The 22,396-nt window shown below is 39.1% G+C and overlaps 2 protein-coding genes across 2 annotated transcripts; one reads left to right on the forward strand and one right to left on the reverse strand.

The window, feature by feature from the left end:
- Positions 1 to 565: 565 nt before the first annotated feature.
- LOC103697122 (receptor-like serine/threonine-protein kinase SD1-8) lies at positions 566 to 2,788 on the reverse strand. The gene is given in 6 exon segments (XM_039131808.1): positions 566 to 964; positions 1,054 to 1,204; positions 1,347 to 1,481; positions 1,483 to 1,582; positions 2,066 to 2,276; positions 2,624 to 2,788. Coding segments are annotated over 6 exon segments (987 nt in total). The 5' UTR covers positions 2,705 to 2,788; the 3' UTR covers positions 566 to 655.
- Positions 2,789 to 17,208: 14,420 nt separating this feature from the next.
- LOC103697120 (probable NAD(P)H dehydrogenase (quinone) FQR1-like 1) lies at positions 17,209 to 21,954 on the forward strand. The gene is made up of 4 exons (XM_008778915.3): positions 17,209 to 17,298; positions 19,390 to 19,483; positions 20,427 to 20,689; positions 21,488 to 21,954. Exons 1-4 carry the CDS (start codon positions 17,276 to 17,278, stop codon positions 21,717 to 21,719), a joined length of 612 nt encoding a protein of 203 aa, XP_008777137.2. The 5' UTR covers positions 17,209 to 17,275; the 3' UTR covers positions 21,720 to 21,954.
- The last annotated feature ends 442 nt before the right edge of the window (positions 21,955 to 22,396 follow it).

A 22,396-nucleotide genomic window follows, 5' to 3' on the forward strand; every position in this document is an offset into this window, starting at 1 on the left:
GTAGTGGTCGTAATGGATAAGAATTTAAGAGCTACTGGTACAGTTTGTGCTGGCTAGCAGCCAGTATAGCTCATGCAATGCTGTGTCAAAAAAAAAAGACTTTTTTTTAAGTAAAAATTAAATAATGACTTAATATGTGCTGACTATCAAATGTGGCAAGAAATTATCAGCTCAGAATGGTGGTTGTAAATGACTTGCCACTGATTCTTTTTTCCCATACGAGCCGTGATCTCACTGGAGAAATTTTGATCATTTTATGCTAACAGATTTCCTGCATGGGTTTCTAAAGATGTGTTTTGTTTCCCATCTTGTAAAACATTGTAGTTCATATTCGAGTTGATGAATGCAAATTGGTAGCGAATTTTGTCTCCCTTTGTTGCTATTATGGACAGTTTGGTGTGTAAATCTAACCCTTTTCTTGAACTTTTGGATGAAGGCTAATTTGAGCTGTGGATTTGGTCTTTTTAGCATATCACCTTATATAACCCTTTTCTTAGAATCCACCCAGACAATAGAGGAGTGATAGATTTAGGACAATGAAGTTGGTCCAACAGAGCAAAGCAAATTTTAAGATAACTAGTTGGTTGGCATCCTCTCTACCAATCCACAGTAGAAAATTTACAATTTCTTGTGGTTGCATTTGCTCTGGCATTTACTATCGGCCTTCAAGTATTGTAACTGATAAGCCATTTACAGTTAATGAGTCTGTCTTGCTTGATGATGAATAAGTTTCCAAGTGGCCTTTCGTTGCAACAAAACCAGGCTGTTTAGGGTCAGGGAGAGAGGCGCTTTCACTGCCCAACATGAACACCAGAGAGGACATTGTTGGCCTGTCCTCTGGGTGTTCTTGAACACACAAGAGACCCACCTTTATACACCTCAACGCTTCACCCATTGGAAACGAGTGAACTATTGATTCGTCCACCAACTCCAAGCCATTACCTTCTTTCCATAAACTCCATGCCTGAAAAATAATTGCAGCATATGTCATAAATTCTTAAAGAAATAAACAGAGCATCTGAATGGAAATAAGCACCTGTTTTCCGTACTTACATGGCCTAGAAGATTTACGCGGTGATGAGAGGTGTAAACCCCTCTGTTCTTCTTGCCGCTTATGATTTCAAGTACTAAAACACCGAAGCTAAATACGTCGGATTTCACAGAGAAGATACCATCCATGACATACTCAGGAGACATGTATCCACTGCATTGTCGTTAAAATGATTAAACTGTTTAGTTTCTTTTTTTTCGAGGGAGCAATTAAACTGCTAGTTTTTAAGTATAGGATATTATAGTATGGTGAGTTTTTCAGCAAATGTACAATTACATACTTTAAAAATACTTACTAGGTGCCAACTACTCGGCGTGTATTTACTTCTGTCTCATCCCCTCCAAATATTCTTGCCATGCCAAAGTCCGATATTTTGGGGTTCATTTCTTTGTCGAGAAGAATGTTGCTAGCCTTGAGATCTCTGTGGATATTCTAAATCTGGATCTTGATGAAGATAGAGAATTCCACGAGCAATCCCTAGTATGATGTTATAGCGGATTCGCCAATCGAGCAGTGCAGCTTTAGCTTTATCTGATGAAAAATTGTGTTAACCTCGGTATACTCTTAATTAACTCTAATGAGCTAAGTAAGCATGCAGTCTAAAAGTCATCAAGATTCATGAGAAATGAACTGCTTGGAAGTCTAAAACTCATGTTAACAAAGATTGTCTACAATATAGTAGTAGCTTCAGAGCATCTCCGCGACAAGCTTATGCTAACTCGGTAGGGCTTGATAAGGCCGACTAACAACCTGATTGTGAAGTCTGATCAAAATTTGTAACTCGAGATCTCTTTTTAAAGTGGCATTTCCGGTTAGAAAGCATAGGCAATACGTCATTTATGAGTCCCATTACTTCTCCAGCTAACAGGCAAAGGTCAATGTAATGTATATTGAAGGCAAAGGTTATTAGTGATTTAAACGTTAACTAAGTTTTACAACAGGAAAAATCACATTTATCATGACATCATTAATGAAATAATAAATGGTGTGTCAGGGAAGAAAAGATTAGCTAACCAAACAGAAAGGCATCCAGGCTTCTGTTAGGCATGTATTCATAGAGCAGCATCCTTTCCTCTCCTTGAATGCAGCAACCAAGAAGCCGTACAAGATTCCGATGCTGAAGCCTGGCAATGAGCATTACCTCATTCTTGAACTCATCGAGGCCTTGCACCGAAGTCTTTGCAAGCCTCTTCACAGCTATCTCTTGTTCATCTCTCAGTTTGCCCTGAATTCACCACATCCAACATTACATGTCATTGCTAGTATAAAGAATAGAATCAGGACAAATCTTTTGTTAAAATCCATTGAAAGCAGCATGTTACATAGAAAATAATTTTTTTGGCAATAATTTAGAATACTGACTTTAGAAGCAGACACGGATCAAACCCTTATAGTAACCCAATTTTTCCGTATAGAGTCAGAACACCAAGAGGACATCAATTATCTTTCTAAATAAGTTAAATGATTAATTTTATCATTCAGAACAATTAGTATAATGTAATCTAGCCGACCACTCCTGCCATCCTGGTAATTGATTTCTAATAAGTTCGGGCTATTGGACTGAGAATATACCTTGTAGACGGGCCCAAAGCCACCTTCTCCAAGCTTGTTTTGGATAGAGAAGTCGTTGGTTGCTGCGGCAATTGTCCCCATATCAAATAAAGGCAGCTCCAATTCCCTTCCTTCAGCGCCTCATCAACGTAGTTGCTGGCAAAGGAAACGGTACCTAACATGGACGTAGCTGTTGAAATACAAAGCAATGATCAGTATGAGCTTCTCATATGACACCAACTTATTATGAGGTTGAAGACCTAATTCTACTTGTCTTCTTCTCCTCTTTTTCCTTTTCCAAATGCAGCAACAAATGGAGCCAAGCAGTAGAGTCCCCAGAACAGAGCCCACGACGACCGCGACTATGTGGATCTGGTGTGAATGGTCTGTGCTGAACCTGAACATCACTTGGATCGTATGAATGCAAGAAATTGTTTTCTTTCTGTTAGTTGGCATTTTCTTTCAAAACTAGAACAGCAGTTGCTTAGCTACTTCAGCCACGTGAAAAAAAAGAAAAATTCCAATCCAAATTTGTTCAGGACAAGGCTGCTTCATATGGTAGGACTTTCGGATCCAAAAAAGTCCTATTAGAAGAAGACACGGGAATAAATCAAATTACGGGAAAACTTTGACACCCCAGAAACTATTACTGTTTGTTGGTATGACTATTCGCTACTCTAGTGTTTTTTGTTATCGTGTTTGCTGATAATTAAGCATTTTTGTCGATTAATATCATTAACCTAATTATCAACTAGTTTCTTATTTTATATCTATTGACATCTAATTGTAATGAGTTAAATTTTAGATATAAAACAACTTTCAGTGATTTGTTTGTATTTCTATAAAATGACCAAAGAAGTGGTTGAGATGTGTTAAAGGCAAAGCGTGGATGACATTCTACTTTGTAATACTTCAGTAAATTTAGCTTTGCTTTGTTTATCCTTTAGTTCAGTCTTAATTTCAGATATATTCTGTAAATAAAATTTCAATAAAAATAAAAAAAAAGGAGTCTTTATGTCTCATTATCGAGGACCTTGTTTCAAAAAAATATAGTTCACAAATAGTGAATGCTAGGAACATGGTGTAAGATTTTTTTTTCTTATTTTCTGGGGAAAAAAAAGGGAAGGATGACCCATTTATATCATAGTTATCTTTGGAGATCCAAAATTCAACATTTGAACTTAGAATATAAATCATCGGCGGAGAAGTCTGACCACCAAAGCAAGTCCTTATTCGCTAGAGTAAGGAATTAAACGTAGTAGAGTGTTAAGAAAAAATTTAGATTGGAAATATTTTGAACCTCTAACCATATTAACACAATAGGGCTTCAGGGTATAAATTATTTTAAATGTTTGGTGGAAAGAGGAAAGTAAATAAGAAGAAAAGGTGAAAAAAAAGAAGAAAAGGAGAGAAGAAAGAAGAAAAAACCTAGAAAGAAGAGAAAAAAGAAGAAAAGAAAAAAAAAGATAGAGAAGGAAGAAATAAAGAGGAAAAAAATAAAATGAGCAGAAAAAAAGAAGAAAAAGAAAATAGAAAAAAAAAAAAGACAAAAAATACAAAAGAAAGAAAAAAAAAAGGAGAGGGAAAAGAAGTGAGATTGAATGCATCTATTGAGGGTCCTCGATAGGGGATGGTTGTTGGGACTGGACGGGTCAACGGGGAGTTCATGCTCCCGTAAAAGGAACTTAAAATCTTGATATGAAACAATCTTTGTTATGTAAAGAGAAGATTAAGTGCCATTTAGGAGATTTATTGCCGTATATTGGGCTAGTTGATTAGATTGGACATCATATCAAGATCTAATGGGAAGCTTCTGGTTTAACTTCTAGAGACTCCTCGCGTATGCTTTGATAGAAGCCCTTGGTTCTAGACTCCGCCTTCCCCATAGACACAACTTACAGGCGTGAGTCTGCTACACCTAATTTCTGTGGACACCATGACTCGCACCTCGAATGCATCTCAGAACTCAGTGACCCTGGCTTATACACGTTATCAACAATGTATAAGCTCCACTGTAAGATCGATGCGAACCGCGCCGGCCTCCACCAGTTCCGGCTCGGCCACAGGCGAGCGACTAGTATATATATCTCATTTGGAATCCTAACCGTTTATCTAAATCAATCGAATAGCAAATACCTAGATCAGCCGCTGCTAGCCGGAACGTAGAGATCCTGCCCGCCAAATCCGAACACCCTAAGATCAGTGAGCTCTGCAGTCCAAATATATACACCCACCCCCGCTGCGTATTCGCACTCGCATTAGGCCCAGTGCACGAGCAATTCTTCAGACCACGCAGACCCTGCCACTGACTCCAGAATCAAGCTCATGTCGACCGTTGGAGCTCGACGTGTCCGGCAGCTTGGCATCGTTCACCGTCACGAACCCATCAGTCCGTTCCGGCAATCCAGCGGTGTCTTCTCTTGCACCCCCCGGACCCGTCCCTCAGAGCCCAATTCGCCGGCGACTTGGGCCTCAAAACCCTGCAAACAGTCGCATATCGGCGAGTTGCTGGGTCGCACACCCCGAACGGACCGCACGGCGACACACTGTCACACTGGTCTTCGGAGCAAACCAGAAGATGTTCCAATCTGGCTCTGCTCAAGCCAGACCAGCCGCTGGATCACGCCGGACTGGTTCATGACGAGCCTCGAGATGATCGATCCGTTAGGGATGCTAAACGTGTAGTAGATCTCATCCCGGTCCTCGACGAAGTTGAAGGTGAACATGCTGTAGGTCTTCATCTCCGGGACGCCGCTGAACCTGTGGCCGACCCATGGCCGGCGCGCCACAGCCGTTGCGCTCCGGCCCATAAGAAGATCTCCGGGTCGCCCTGGACATCCATGGCGCGGAATAGTACCCCGGTGCCGGGTCGCTGGGACTGGTCCACGCCGTCACGTTGCGGTTGAGATGGCTCGTCAGGTTCCCACCCGATCTTCATCCCCGGGAGTAGCGTGTCGGTCGGGTAATCGAAGCTCTGCCATGCAAAGCTATCCGATGATTACTGTCATCGCTAGCCTCTGTAATTATAAAATTACCAGTGTCCAAGAGCCGTGCGACCGGGCTGGCGAGGCGGCCCGAAGAGCCCAAGGACCATTTGGTGGTGGAGTTCTGGTCGGTGATGATGAGTGTTCCGTTGGCGGTGATCAACAGGCTTCCCTTGGGCTCTGTGATTGGGTGCTGCCGGTTGGCGACCCACACGACGGTTTGCACCGATACCTCGTGGTACATATGCCCACATAGCGGTTATTGGAGTTGACGGGGCTGAAGAAGCCTAATTCGAAGATCCCGCCGGCTGATATCAGGGTCTGGCCGTCCCCGAGGGGCTGGGTTGGAGTTAGGATGTCGCCTCCAATGGAGGGGGTGAAGAGAGTGGAGAGGAAGAAGAGAAGCGATGGGAATATGGGTGGCCTTCTCATGTTTCCAATGGCTTTGTTTCGAAGGAAAAAGAACAGATGTTATTTATGTCCTGAGATCAATACCTAACCTTGATTGGACAGTCATTAAAAAAAAGCTAAAAATGATAAGAAAGGATGGATACTCTAGCATATAATTAGTATTTTTAATCTCTCTTATTTCGCCATCATATTTGGTAGGCAGAGCAGGTGTTGGTACGTCCAAATTTAGCGTATATTAAACAATGACCGTTGAAGCTGGAACTTGTTGACACCGTGGTCTGACGACACCCGACGGATGCATATGGTACACGGGATGAAGACAGCGCTAGATTGGGTGACAGCCTATTATTCTATTGGTGCTGATTAATAAAACGTTCACAGAGGAGACCTTGACCCCGGCCTCCAAAGACTTTATGACTGGTGATGAGCTGAAAGTCCATGATCCACCATTTGGACATGGAATGCATTGGATGGTTGATAATATATGATCTTGGAGTGGTCAAGCATTTCCATCCGCACTAGTTGGAGTTTAGAGTTCTCTGAGCAGTTCTTTAATGCTTAATTATTTTTTCCCTACGTGGAGATGTAAGGTGGGTGGAGTCAATGTTCAAAGTAATAGACAAGAGCTTCCAATTGGGCCAAGCTGATGAGGACTCAGATTGGTAGTTAGGCATGATAATTGAGGAATATCATGGCTATTAGATAAGACAAGCTACGAATTATTAAATTTTATGTGACACCTTGTACATGGCCAGCTCGATGAAGCTGGCCGTGATCCTCACCCTACTCACGGCCAGCTAGGAGGAGCCGACTGTGATCCTCGCTGCAAGGAGGCAGGGCCGCATGACATCGCCGGAGCCCTGCCCCTCCCCTTTTCTTTCCAGTGGGCACCAATTCTAGAAGAATAGTGCAAGGAGATGCGGAATCTGCGGTCTCCTCCCTCTATTTCTTCCTCTCCCCGGTCCTGCATGGGCACACAGAGCCCATCTTCCTCCTCCAGAGCCCTTCTCCTCCCTTTCTTTTCCTTCTCCCTTCCTTCGTCCTTCCTCTACTCGAGCTTATTGTGCCCTGCCATCATGCCGTCGGATTCGTGGCCACAACAGCCTCTCCGGAGCAAGGTAAGCCCGTTCATCTCCTCCCCTATTTTAACTCCTCCCGATCAACCTAGCCACGGCCGAAATCCGGCAAAGGGTCGTCGGGATAAGGAACCAAAAAAAAACAAAGTGAGAAGAAGAAGAAGGAAAAAAAAGTAAAGAAAGTACTTACTGGTGGTCCGCAGCCACCGCTGTCACCTCAAAAGCTCGGCCGCCTCTGGCTTTGGCTGCGAGCGCCGCCGACACTGTTGGCCTTGGCCGCGAGCGGCCCGGCCATGGGCTTCTCCTTTTCCTCCTCGGCCAACCTTCTCCTCCTGCTATCCAATGGGGGGATCTAGCCCCTCTCCCCTCTTGCTTCATGGGAAGAAAAGAGGGGAGGGTTGTGGGAGGAGAAGAAAAGAAGAAAAAGAAAAGGACAAGAAGACAAGAAGAAAAAGGGAAGAAGAGGAAAAGAAGAAAAAGAAAGAAAGAAAAAGAAGAAAAGAAAAAAAAGAGAAAATAATAATAATAATAATAATAATAATATGAATGAATAAATAAATAACAATAGAGAGAGAGGTTTCACTCTTAGTGCAATGATTTTTTCTCTATTAGATTTGTAGATCGAGGATCGAATTATTCAGTCGGATAATAGTAATTAGTGTTTGTCGTTTACAGCCCTGTCACAGGTATAGTAGTGACCTTCGCATTTAGTTTGAGAGTAGTAATTTGATCAATGATAAATGATTTATAATTTTATGCATGCATGATTGTCTTTATAAAACAAGCCAGTCAAACAGAAAAGTTTCTTATTAGGTAAGACTTTGACTGGCGTAGCTCTCTATCCAAGAAGAATTGGGTGAAGCAACAGAAGATAGAATTGATGTAGAAATCAAGATCTATTTTTTCAAAATTTTTAGCTTTTTTAAGAAGATTTCTACTAGGGATGTCTATTTTAGAAAAAAAGACTCTTACTAGGTTTAGAAAAAGAAATCCAATCCTAAATTATGTAAAGGTGGACCTCACATTATAAATAAAGGCTATGTACCTTATTTTTTGAGAATTAATGAAAAAAATGAGACTTAAATGTTCTACTTTCAAAATTCTTTCATGTTCTTCTAGTTATCTTTTGAGAGATTCGAGTTGAGCAAGTTGAAAAAAATCTTTCTACTCTTCGGTCAGATCAAATTGGTATCAGAGCCATGCTCTTACTTGGTGGAATTTCAACTTGATCTGATCGAGTCAAGTTGGTATCAAAGCTTCAGTCCTCTATATCTATGAAAGCCTTAGTGCATGGTCCGGATACGCTAATAGTACAAGCAGTAAGGGGAAGGGTTATTCATGCTTGAAGTACATCGAAAGACAAAGGCGAGTATGGTTGCTAGTTGTTTCTTGATGGATGATGGGATGAAAGGACGTCTTAAACAATTAGAGAAAAGATTGTCCGACTCATTAAGATTGTCTCCAAATTGACGACACCATCAACACAAGCACCAGCAACTATATTTTCGAGCAAAACAAAGTGGTTCAACCATGAGGTAGAAAAGCAGATGTTTCTCCATCTTCAGCTCTGATTTAGCAGGAGGTAAATCCTCTAAACAAGGAGAGCTCTGATCTATAAGGATCATCGAACTCGATATAGACCACTTTAGCCACTATGAGTATCGAAAAAGATAATCAAACTCGATGTGACTATTTTGGCCACTACAAATATTCAGGAGGATCACCAGACTCGATGTGGATTACTTTGGCAGCTATAAATATTCAGAAGGATTATTAGAGTTGATGTGGAATACTTTAGCTACTACGAGTAGGGTTGGACTGGGTTCAGAAGAAAAATCTACCACATCAGAAAGTTAAGTTGCAAGCCAAACTTTCGCAGGTCATTACTTGTCATACAATGCCCGATTGAGATGATCTTTTTTAAAAAAAATTGGGTATATTTGTGATATCTACAACTAGAAGGTTGAATTAGGATAAATTCTACCATTTAGACCCTAAAATGGGCCAGTCAAACTAAAAGTTTCCATTTCGAGTAAGACTTTGATTGGGTGTAGCTCTCTATCTGAGAAGAATCAGACAAAACGATAACAGGTAAAGTTGATGTAGAAATCAAGATCTACTTTTTTCAAAAATTTTAGCTTTTTTAGAAGATTTCTACTAAAGATATCTATTTTTAAAAAAATAGCCTTCTAAGTTTAGGAAGAGAAATCTGACTTAAATTATGTAAGCACAGACCATACATTATAAATAAAGGCTATGTACCTCATTTTTTTGATAATTAATGAAAGAAAAGAGGACTTGAATGCCGTACTTTCAAAATTCTTCCATCTTCTTCTAGTTATCTTTCAAAAGATTCGAGTTGAACGGGTTGAAAAAAATCTTCCTTCTCCTCGATCAGATCATGTGATGTTTGCCCTAATGAAGAGTCGATGACCCATATCCCCTTCTAGTGCCCATGGCTAACCGGAGTGTCGGAGCTCCTTGATGCATCCTTGTGCTTCCTTCAGTCGGCAACCCCTGTCTAAACTTTTCTCTCCTACCTGAGAGTCTGTACCAGCTGAGGCCTAATATTAGAGGGTAGGGCATTAGTGTGGCCATCTGGTGTACCACATCTAGCTTGCGCAGAATGGCCGCATCTTCGAGAGTAGTAGTCAGCCACCGAGATTTACCATCTAGAAGGCCCTCATTCAAGCTGCAGAAGTTATCCGTTCACCCCCATTTGGAGAGCCTATGATAGGTCAGGATACCTAGGACCCCTCTCGCTTCGGCAGCGACCAGAATAATCTTCATTCCTTGGGAGCCCCCACCTCCAAGTTTCCTCAAGTGTGAGTGATAGCGGCAATAGAGGAGGAGCTAGCTTTGTTATTAAGGGCCTTGACACAGAGCTTCATTGCAGCGGGCGGGAGCTGAATCTATGACACCTCGGTTCCAAGAGCCAAGCTAAGGGTGGCATGGGCGGAAGTCAGCTATGCGAGGTTATGCTTGTGGGTAGACTGCATTCTGCTAGAGGGCGACTCAACCACCGTGATTTATTGGATCCATGGGCAGTTTGCGGCTGTGGACCATCCCCCCTACTCTAGGATATTTGGCAGTGCACAGGGAAATAGAGCAGCCGACTATATAGCATCTTTTGTTGCAGATCACTCTACTGAGATGTTGTGGACGGATGAGACAGCCTTGCCGTCCCCCTTCTAGGATACTTTGCTTTCTGACTCTTAGGGATGTATTCATATTAGGTTTGTGTATCGATTCAGAAAAAAAAAAATGGAAGGTTATGCGTATTTGCTGTTCTACCTTTGAAAGCATTGCCACCGACTCTTGATCTTGCGAGAACTAATGGTCGATCCCGACCTCACCCCTTCTCGAAAAGGTAATGAAAAAAGCAAAAAAAATCTGGATGTTAAAAGGGGGCCAAATAGGACTCCAAGAGACCAAATTGGATGCCACTTCTGCGTCCATTCTCTCTTTCTTGTCCACTGGCTTTATTGACTTATGGATTGCCCTTTATGCCAATGGCTCCTCCAGTAGTATCCTCCTCGAATGGAACCCTGCTACCCTGAATCTCATCAGGAAGGTAATTCCTTCCCACTCAGTTATTGCTGTCTGGGTTGACAGAACCCTCAGTAAACCATGGTCTTTCACGGTGGTCTGTCGACCTTCAGATCCACCTTCCAAAAGTGCCTTCGGCAAGAACTCAAAAGACTTAAGATTTTCTTTTTCCGAACCTTGGATTATCGGAGGAGACTTCAATGCTACCTTCAAGTTCATGAGTGCAATGGAAATCGCCAGCCTCGATCTGTTATTTTTGCCTTCCAATCATTGATATGATCTCATTAGCTTATTGACCTTCCCCTAAAAGATCAAGAATTCAACTGGAGAACTCGTCAAGATCACCCCATCATGGCGAACCTTGACAGGTTACTCTGATCTCCTGACTGGAATGATCTCTTTCCTTAGTCCATTCTGCAGGCCTTCCCCAAGCCTTGCTCCGACTATTCGCCTATCCTCCTTTCTTGTTCCAATAGGTCTTTCAAGAAAAGCTCCTTCGAATTCAATCGTAGCTGGCTTTCTTATGATTCAATCGATGAGTTGGTATCCAAGACGTGGAAATCCGTTCCCTCAGCTAATGCTGCTGCTGCTACACTAGTTCTGAAGCTGAGAGGTGTCTGAGTCGCCCTCAAATCTTGAGGCCCAAAAATTAAATCGGCAGAGAGGGAACAGAAAAGAAAACTGCTTGGTAAGATAAGAAGAATATAGAAGACAAGAAAGCAAAGAAAAGTTTTATTTATGCCTACAACCACAATCATAGTATGTCGTATCAGCCCAACTCAGATGATACGGAGCATACCATACCGTATCAATTCGATACCGGTACTTCGATCGGTATGGATGGCATACCGATACTCAGTACGCCAAAAAAAAACTCCATACTATACCATACCGATACCGTACTAATATGGCATCGGTACGAAGTACGATATTGGGACGGCGAATTTTGACCATAGCTTAACTACATCCCTACCCCGTGCCCCTCATGGCCACAATGCGCTCTCTAAAAACTATACCTCAGCCATGTATCTCAAAATCCAACAATGCAATTAACTAAGCTACAAAGGTCATTTTAACAATATACACATTAATTACCTTTTTCCCATTTCTTAAAAAAGTTACAGCAGATGGATGTAGTGAAAAATGAGATTACGTAAAATTTGGCCGTGGTACAAAAATTTTAAGCCATTCATACAACATGGTGGTTTTGTAAGTATCATTTACCTTCCTCAATATGGCAAACTTGTAACTAGAATTTCCACTACTAATTCAAAACTGCAGAATAAATTAATCTCAAGATTTGCAATTTAAACATTTTCAGATTGGATAACTTTGGAAGAAGTAATCTACCATAAATCCTGTGCAGCATGGAGACCTCTCCATGATGGTTGACCCCAAAAGCCAAGCGAGTGGAGAAGACCAAGAGCATTGTGATACGAAGACCTTCTGCTCCGTCGAACCCGCGAAAAAGTCGGCTATGATTGCTAAGGAGACTTCCCCTCTCTTCCCTTCATCCTTCTCTATGGGTCTTCAGAACATCAGCGGAAGGGCGCAATGAATGCAGACAACCAGATCCTCTCCTAAACTGGGCCAAGCAAAAGGGACGCAAGGAATTGGTCCAAAACCACCAAGGCCATATATGCATGCATAAAGGTGAAGGAAAGCTTTGATCACATCATAGTGGGTGGTACTGCTGAACTTCTCAGCATAATTCTGTTCCTTTACCAAAAACCAAATTAATTCTAGTTGAGAGCGAGCACAATAATTCATGAATCTATTCACATGAAGCTAGATTTCGTGATGATTTCTGAAATCTATAATGTTTCGAAGTATTAGTTTGTGGTAGTGCTATTAATGGGCCAGTGTACGCCCAGCAAATTAAAAATCTAAAGTAGGATAGGCTTCAATAGCAGTCCTAATTTATATAAAATCTGGCCGTTGGTGCATTGGCAGTCTAATTTTCTGGATTTTTTGGAGACCTTCATCACCAATTCCTGTGAATTGGCCATAATTTTCCTGTCTGTTGCAAGTTTTCACGTTTAAATTTTACCGGCCGCTACGAAAACTTCTCTGGTGTGGCTTCTATTAAAACAATTATACTGCGACCTCCCAAATGATTCGTCTGTTTTTAAGAGACTGTGTTATGGCTTCATAAAAGATGAGCTTGTGCAAAACAATCATGAGCCTTCAGGTCAATTATGACAATATAAGTGACTGCCTGTGTTAAAATGGGTCTTTTTGTTAAGTTATTGGGACCTAGCTGAAGGATTTGTTGGTGAAATTGACTTTAGTATGGATACATTTAGATTTCTTTTGTAATGTTGTTCATATTGCAAATTCCTAAAGTTTATAAAACTTTAAATCTATGAAAAAATTAAAGCATTTAAAATCTATAAATATAAAATATAAAATAATTAATAAATATACATTAAAAATATTATAAAAAATTATATAAGAAAAGAGAATCTTGTAAAGTATCTAGCTAGCTTACTCCACCAATTTGCATTCAATGACACATTAGTAATTTGGAGAAAATCAGATCATGTTTAAACATACTACATTAAATATGTCTCAATGGCCTATCAGGCTTGGCTTAATTTAGTCTTGACATTGACTAATGGATCCACAAAAGCCTTCTTCGAGCTCGGGTCTGGCATAACCTATCCATCATATCTTTTTAACTCAACCAACAATGTAGCTCAATAAGATCTCTCCTAACAAAACCAGTAAACGCTTCTCTTCTCTCAAGTTTATTAAAAAAAAAAACAGAGAGAGATAGAGAGAGAAGAAAAGAAAAGAAGCGTATAAAACAGTAAGACTATGCGTTTCCCGTGAATGGAACTCCTACATCCAAACTAATAAGTTGTCTTTTTAGTGTTCCCTAAAGAGAGCTCCTTATATTATTTCTAACCCCTTTAGAAAGTAACATAAATTATCATCACATTTGATCAGAAATCTTTTTTATGATGTATCAGCTTGCAGAAAGAAGTTACATATATAAATCATATCAAGTTAAACTAAGGCAGTTCAACTTGTCTTGGCTATTTTAAAAATAAAACAATATTCAAAAGTCAAACTAAGTTTAGGGGATTTTTTTTCCTTCGAAAAATAAAGGATATTTTTTAAATAACTCATTGTTGCGCAACTATACCACAATGAGAAAGAGTGGTGAGCATATAGGATAAAATGAATGCTTTGATAAAGCATCCATAAAAGCAAATAATGGTGGATGGACATTAGATTAGTGTGCTCTGATATTTTGTTTCGAGAAACTTTCAATCAGTAGGTAGCTGAATGTGCATCTGCATCTGCATCTGCATGCATGGCATGTGCATGTGCATGGTGCGTCCAGGTGTCGCCATAGAAAGAACCAAAATCTATTCTATTTTTTTAGCAAAGTACTAATATTTATTCTATCCTCAACAAATATCTACTCTAAAATATGAATATATCTGACAAATTATAGGACTTAGGTGAATATCATACATTGGTCACAAATGCACACCTCAATGTTCCACATGGTGGTAGGGCCTCCATTCCTTTGTCTGGATGGAACCACCATCCCAGCTGACCCACCAAGGTCCACCGATCACATGGTCAAAGGGCATTATTTCCTTCTTTTAGTCGAGCAATTTTCCTTGCTTCCCTTTCTTCAAGCACCCAATTTCACAGGCATTGGTCCATCGGCGTGGGATCCATGTGCCGCTTAAGATTCGGGTGCCGTGGGACGTGGGTTTAGTCCAAAAGAGACCTATTACCAGTGTTCTTTCTCCATCAATTACTTCCCCATCTGCTCTTGAGCTGTTCATGCTCAAAACGTCCAACCAGAGCATGGATCCTCTGTGCCTGTACTGTATTGTTTACACCGCAGAATACTGTGTAGTACTTAATAAATAAGACAATTTTACATGTCATACACAATATGTCTTGTTTGATAATTATCCATTTTCTGAAGGTGGCCATCAAGTGCTGTATAGCACTCTGCAATGCAAACAACGCACTGCAAAGGATCCTAAATCCCGAACATATTGGACATGCATCAAGCTGGGGCCACTGAATTTTGGTATATAAATAAATAAATAAATGCTACAATTTTGTTTTCTTAAACAAAGCTCCATCCTGCTGGTTATCCAAAGTGGTACAGAAGGACTGGCATTTTACCACAATTGCACCATGAATCACTGCAGAAGGTTAGTTGTTCAAGGCTTTTCTTTTAGGCACTAGGGCTGGTCCCCATTGTGTTGCTCAATTTAGTAGATGCCTATCCATATATCAGGCTTCAATCGTTTGCCCTATTTGAGCTCTCTGACTCCCGCAACATAGCTAACTTTGTCACATAGCACATCCAAAATTAGCTTTTGTATCTACGGTTAGGAAGTTCATAACCAGTTTACCATTTTTACCTGATTTTATTCACACACAAGCTTGCTTCATTAACGACACCGGGACAAGTTTCTTCATAATAGAGACCACCTCAAGCTAAAATCAAGATAATTTAATTTGAATCCAATTCTTCAATCCAAACTGATGCTACTCATTTCCAACTCACCTAACTCTATGTGCATCACTCAACGAGTAGAACATAAAAGAAACCCTAATCAGCTGGAGCGCTAGACCGAACAAACTAGAATCCAACCTCATCTAACCAAATCCGTTGACGCACCAACTTTTGGGCGAAGATTTAAGATAATGGCCCTTATAATACATGGGTTTTACTTGAGGGATTGATTCTCCACTGCAACACACCTTATTTGACATATTTAATATTCATGTAACTAGAATAATAACTTTTAAAATTAAATATTTATTGGATAAAAAACATTCCTGGCATTAGGGAACAGTAGTATCCACTATCAAGACCTTGTTCTCTATCCCTTTTCTCGTGAAAATTTCCACGTATGTATATTTGATTTATGGTTCATTGATTGTACGATCATGATTACTAGAAGATTAACGTGATTCTGATTTTTGAGGAGCACAGGAAACGCAAGGGTTCATTGCACTCCAGCGTTGCCCCCCGTCATGCTTCGCTAACCTATACAAAGGGCCCGAGTGTCAGAACCGCAAATCGCACCATTGTTAAGGCCTTTTCCTGGAAAAAAAATTAATCCCCAAGTTGTTTAGGTGACATAAATCTTCACGTGGGAATTAGTACTTCGAGAGAGGACGCCCCGCCGTTAAACTCAGAATAAAAATCGGGTGGGCATGAGGAGAAGGAAATGTGGGACCGCTTCCTATTTTTGCCTTAAGTAGTAGCCCAAAAGTAAAAATTTTTTACTAATAGGGCTGTCAGACTCATAATTAAAAAATAAAATAAGAAAAAAAAAAAGATGCATGACATTTTCTTCCTTTTTCGTGAAAGCTCTCCCTCCATCGCTGTCTCTTCCATCCATAAAATCTTCCTTCTTCTTCTTCTTCCTTCCGAATCCCTCCTTTCTTCGTTTTAAAATCTCTCTCTTTTTTTAGGAACCTTTCACATAAGAGTTTATAGAATCTAAGGATCCTATCAAAAGCAGAAATTTATTACAAATTACCATGTCTATAAAACATACTCTCCTATCAAAAGATGCACGCTTCGCTGTGCACGATTAGGGTGTGCCAAATGTAATTAGAGGGTGTATTTACACATCCTATGAGGAGAAATAACTTGTTGATTAGGTGGAATTAGAAAACCTCGAGGTCATCTTACCGCCTGTTGCCTGCCTGCCCTCGAGGGCCTCTACACCGGGCCAGACAAGTGCCCTCCAATGAGTCCGTACCATTAGCATTAGGATGACGTTCCCAGGTCCACATCTAGTCCGCTTGGTTTTCTAATTTAATAAGTAAAAATCATGGAGGCATCTCTTCGAAGTTAGTTTTAGATGAAAAAAATATTTATTCCAAAAATTTTTTTTTTAAATTAACTATCATATATATATATATATATATATATATATATATATATATATATATGCTCTAGCTCTATTTTTACTAGAAATCTTTTCTTCTTAAAATTTTCTTACCACTAATTTATATAAAAAATATAAAATATAAAATTAAATCTATCTCATGCTATTAACTTAAGCTTTCGAAATAATTTAGTAATTTTGACATAATTTTTCAATCTCTACGTCAAAATGTTTCCACCTGTTGGATCAAAACCATAAGGTTCCTCATCAACTATTAGTATAGAGGTGACTTGGCTGTTGATCCAACTCATCTCTTGGGGATGACCAGCTGATTTTTTCCCCAAAAACAGTTAAATTAAATCAATAACCTCTCCAGATTGAGGGTAGTTTAGTCATTTTACTCGCTTCACGTCCCCAGCTTCTAGATAGATGGTGGGTTGGGCCGCAATGACACAAAAACACGTAATGATAACTAATTAAAATAATTTAAACTTTTGTGGTCAATTCATTATATTTTCCTCCGAAACTTAACAGCATGTCTCTTTAATTTTCCAATTTAATGGTTATTAAGAAAGCAGCTGGAATTTACTAATTGAAATTAAAGTTGTACTAATTTCGTAATTAGTGATAGGTTTTAGGGCTTCAATAACAGAAGGGAGGTCAGCGGAGTCGAGCTGGATTCCCTGTATAAATACCCGACCGCCTTGTGTCTTTTTTTTCTACACCTCTCAGAAGCCAAGCAGTAGAGCTCCAACATCTCCATTAATGGCGACCAAGGTCTATATAGTGTAAGTATTTAAAGATCTCCTACTTCATTCTCTATGTCCCTCCTTTTCTATGTATCTGTCGATCAATTTCTTTCTCCTTTGGTCCATTGTTTTGTTATGTAATTTCTTTCCCGAGATTTTCTCGCGATTCTTGTAGAATTACGTTAGGTCTTGGACACTCGATTTAATCAACCTCTGGCGTGGATTTATTTATTTTTTTTCGTTTTTCAGGGTGAGATTTTCAGAAAAATTTTGGTGACAAAAAAGGATTTTTACCCTTCTTCTCTTCTTCTATTGAGTGAACTCGTAGAGCTATCTTTTGTTATTCTCGATTCTGTGGAATTCCGTTCATTCATTCTTTTTTTCTGAGATGATTGTGTAATGATCCGCAATTTGTGAGGGAAGCAACGGATGATATTTTTATTCTCTTTTCTTAAATTTATTCTGTGGTTCTAGTTCTTGAATATATCTGAGAATTTGATCTTAAAAACGAAGATGGAAAAGTTAGAATGTGCCGATCATCTGCGGGTATTAAGGTTTTAGTTCTCTGATTTATGGTTTGGTTCTCGTTCTGGAATGTTAATGAAATTTGATTGGTTATAAAATGTTATGATTTTTTTTCTTAATGATTTCTTGATATGACTTCCAGCTTCATGTGTTGAGGAAACCAACTGTGTCCCATTGTTCCAACTAACCTGTAAAGAAGAAGAAAGCAATGAAAAAAATTCCAATATATAGCTTTATCTTTATGTGATTTAGTTGTTTGGCCGTCTTTGGTTTGTTGGAGCTTAAGGTCCCCATCAGCATGGTAGGTTCGATGTGCATGATGAGTGGAGTTTCTAGATGGATTTTGACTTAAAGGTCGGGTCTATTCTTCATGTCCCTATCAGAATTGTCCTTGGCTGCGTTGTTGCTATGATGTTGATTATTTACCAGAAGTCTCCTATTCTCTCTACATTTCTCTAAATTGTGCTTGTTATAACCAGTATTTTAACAGGCATAAGAAACTTTTTCCTTTTTAAATATAGTTCTATTTGTCAGTGTTGTATATTATTTTTTGCTTGACATATAACTAGTTAACACCCTTTGCAAAGTTTGCATATTGTTAAAAAGATCTCTGTTACATCAACTGATATTTGTTTCTTTGTGTTATTTGCAAGTGAAACCATTTGGACTAGCAGTCACTGGTTTCTAGAAGGCCTGATATAAAATAATACCAGCAGACCTTCAGTTTGTTCATGTTGTATGGATCGTAAGATGATATAGTACAAGGGGTATTTGTCTCTTGCGTAATGATGAGATGAAGAATTTCATCTTTCTCAGTCTCCCACTGATTTAATACTCATTTGCCTTTGAATACTAGATAATTGAAGTAATTTCTGTGCAAAGTATTTCAGCGAGTGTATTTACAATTAACTTTAAGATTGGTCTTTTCCGAATGATAAGCAAAAACTTATGTTTTTAGACTCACTTCCAAATTATGTCTGAGAGTTAGCCACGTAATGGTTTGCTCTCGTTCATCTTTCCCGCTGTAATGCTGTAGCTTTCTTTACGCATGCTAGTCCAGCATTGGACCCACAATACCATATAAATGCCGAACTTATCAATACACTAGAAGGTAAAAATCATCTAATTTGACTTCTGGTTTACTTTTTCACTTGTTATCATGAATTAACATTCTTCCCTTTTCAGTTTATTTAGCGACATGATTGCCTCATGCCTTAGAACTATAATGCTTTAATTAATTACTAAACAAAAAATGACACTTTCCCTTTTGTCACTTTGTAATTTTTTAGATACTTGTATTGCTGATTAGCTTTTCGTCTTGATATATTCTGAGCATGCTGCAACTGCCTATTTTCCATTCACTTCTTCTATAGTTAAGCTTCCACTTTGGATATTAATTTAAAGGAAGTTGAAAGGAGATGCGAAGATGCAACAGAACAGATTATGTCAATCTCTTCCCAAATTGTGTTTTCAAATTTGTAGTTTATAGATTAAAAAATATAAAATGAGGTGGCCATATAATCTTCCTTGCTATGTAGTCATCATAATGCTTTTCGAAACAATTTTTTATTCTAACACCGGTGCCATATTTTAATGTGTCTACAGGTACTACTCCATGTATGGACATGTTGAGAAGTTAGCAGAGGAGATCAAGAAAGGTGCCTCATCTGTTGAAGGAGTAGAAGCTAAGCTATGGCAGGTTTGTGCTGTCCAGTCCATCCTAATCTACTTTCAGCATTTGTACATTTAAAGTGTCTTCACTAATCATGGCTTTACCGGCTCTTGTTGACCAAAATTTCTTTCATCTGTCAAATCAAGCTTTGAAAAATTGAAGAGATTTTAGGAATATTAATGTGGATTTGGATGTTAAAGCGTGTAGAGTTAGGTATGAAGCAACATATCTATATTTATTGGGTTGTTGGGTTGATCTTGGCCATTATAAACAGATGTGGGTTCTGGAACTATGTAGCCTTTGAACATGCCTGTAAATGAAATCTAATACCCTTTGGTACCATGCATAAGAATTATGTGTGAGCTTATTTCTATATGATTGTGGACTCCCAAGCAAAACCATTTTCTCTGGTTATGTTGGATGGTGCAAAACCTATTAACACAACGGAGTTGAGTTTGGTACATCCACTAAATGCTGATTTTGTAGATTGATAATGTTCTTTGTATAGCTATAAAATTAGAAGTGAATTTTTCTGTTCTCATCTCCTCGTAAATGAAAAACAGTTTCTCATTGTAGTCCCAATTATCCTTTCAGTCTTCCACCCTCATGCTAAACTGTATCTGTTTCTTCTGCAGTGATAGTATCGGCTGGCATGTCATTCTGTAAGTATGGGTGTCTTGAAAACAATTCTTTCAGAGATGATGCACATGTTTTCAATGGTTGGGTCCGTGTTTTTCAAAGCCCACTCAAAGTTCATGCTGAAAGTTGAAATATCTATCCTTTGTTTTAGTGAAGTGCTAATTAGGAACTAGAAGTTTTCTTGGTAAATGAGGTGCAGTCTCTTTTGGGTAAAGAGGTGATTGCACCGGCAGCAAGTTTCAATTTGTAGGCATTTATAATAAAGCATATTGATGCATGTTCATCTTGGTAATTATGTGATATTAACTTGAGTTTAACTTTGACTGAACAGGTACCTGAAACACTTCCTGAAGAGGTTCTTGCAAAGATGAGTGCACCACCTAAGAGTGATGTACCAATCATCACACCAAATGAACTTGCGGAGGCCGATGGGTTAATCTTTGGGTTCCCAACCAGATATGGTATGATGGCAGCACAGTTCAAAGCGTTTCTTGATGCAACTGGAAGTCTCTGGAGAATGCAGCAGCTTGCAGGGAAGCCTGCAGGAATCTTCTACAGCACTGGATCTCAAGGTGGCGGACAAGAGACTACCCCGTAAGCTCTTATTGGGCTCTGTTATTTCTTATGAACAATTTGGACTTCTTGAATTGCTTATATACACTATTGTAGCATGTCCTGAAATTCTCCAGCCTGCTATTCAGCACAACAACATTTTCTGGACTTAAACAAGATTATGGTTCCAGAAAAATGAACTCTGTTGCCTTGACAACCTTTATCTCCAACAACTTGTCCTTTTGAAGCATTATGTTTCACTGGCTGTGCCATATATGTGAAATATATAATTCCCATGCATAAAACTTCTCCTTAAAGACAGCCTTACCGTGTATTGTTGCCAAGGTCGCACTATTACAATGAATATTGCCTCAAAATTTCATATATTCAATCCAACTTTAGAAGTTGGGTCAAATGATTCTTGTTTGACGATTAATTGCTATCCAAATTTGTAAGCATATTGGGCTTTTCCAATTCCACCATTTCCATCCTTCTTCTTTATTGTTGTTATCCAAGTCATCACCCATATAAATATCACTAACTTGAACCTAGTTTAAATTTCTTAAAAAAAATAAAAATTTGAAAACCTAGTAAAGTTTTGTTTTTACATCTGTCCTTACCTTTTACAGGTCTCCATGATTCCATAACATTTTTAAATCATTATTTATGTGGAATTTTGGCAGGCATCACTCCAATAATAAATTGAAGAAAGAAACAGTGCTGTTGTCTTGACAACATTTCTACCTCTAGATTATGCAATGTTATTTTTTCAAAAATATTTAATTTTGTATAACAATTGCAAAACAAACAGATTTTTTTTCACTATTTTCTCATTTGCAGTTTAACAGCCATAACTCAGCTGGTCCACCATGGAATGCTCTTCGTGCCCATTGGATACACTTTTGGAGCTGGTATGTTTGAGATGGAGCAGGTGAAGGGAGGCAGCCCCTATGGAGCTGGCACGTTGGCTGGGGATGGTTCAAGATGCCCAACTGAGCTTGAACTGGAGCAAGCTTTCCACCAGGGAAAGTACTTTGCTGTCATCGCAAAAAAGCTCAAGGGTTCTGCCTGATCTGCTCATACCTCCATACAAAATCATTTCCAATTTTATATATCTCGGTACAGTCTTTCTTTTGTCGTTTACCATTGGGTCAAAATAATTATGGGTGTTGTTAAATTTTTTAGCCAGTGAGCTTTGATATATATCTTCTGTCGGTACAATGGCTCTTAGATAAAGTTGGCTGTTGTGTTAATGGTAATATAATGTAATTCCTTTCTGCTATGAAAAAGTATCTATTTGTCGATCACCTCTGTTTGTTCATTTGTTTTTCTAAGCAGCACTTTAAATGGTTAATCATCTTTTGTTAGTTGACAGGAAATTATCACATATTAATAGTCAAATTTTGTTTCTCACTGCCTTCCTGAAATGCTGCATTGATGAGAGCATCCTTCAAAATCAGAATTTTATTTATAGTGACTTTTCCCATGAGATTCTGACTTATTATAATACGACTTTAAGGCTGTTTTTCTCTTTTTTTGGAATGAAAATGTTGCTTATACATATATTACGGGGACTCTATTTTGTCCTGTTTTTGCTGTAATTCTGGTATCCAGAGTGAACATAGAAAGAAACTTTAAATTTGGACTATGTTTTGGAGCAAAATCCACCACATTCAGCTCTTTATCATGAACCATAACTTTCAGAGTCACGACTTTCTCATAAGCATTCATTTTCAGCATCCCAAGCAT

The sequence above is a fragment of the Phoenix dactylifera genome, chromosome 11 (genome assembly GCF_009389715.1).
Source record: "Phoenix dactylifera cultivar Barhee BC4 chromosome 11, palm_55x_up_171113_PBpolish2nd_filt_p, whole genome shotgun sequence".
NCBI classification, from domain to species: Eukaryota; Viridiplantae; Streptophyta; class Magnoliopsida; order Arecales; family Arecaceae; genus Phoenix; species Phoenix dactylifera.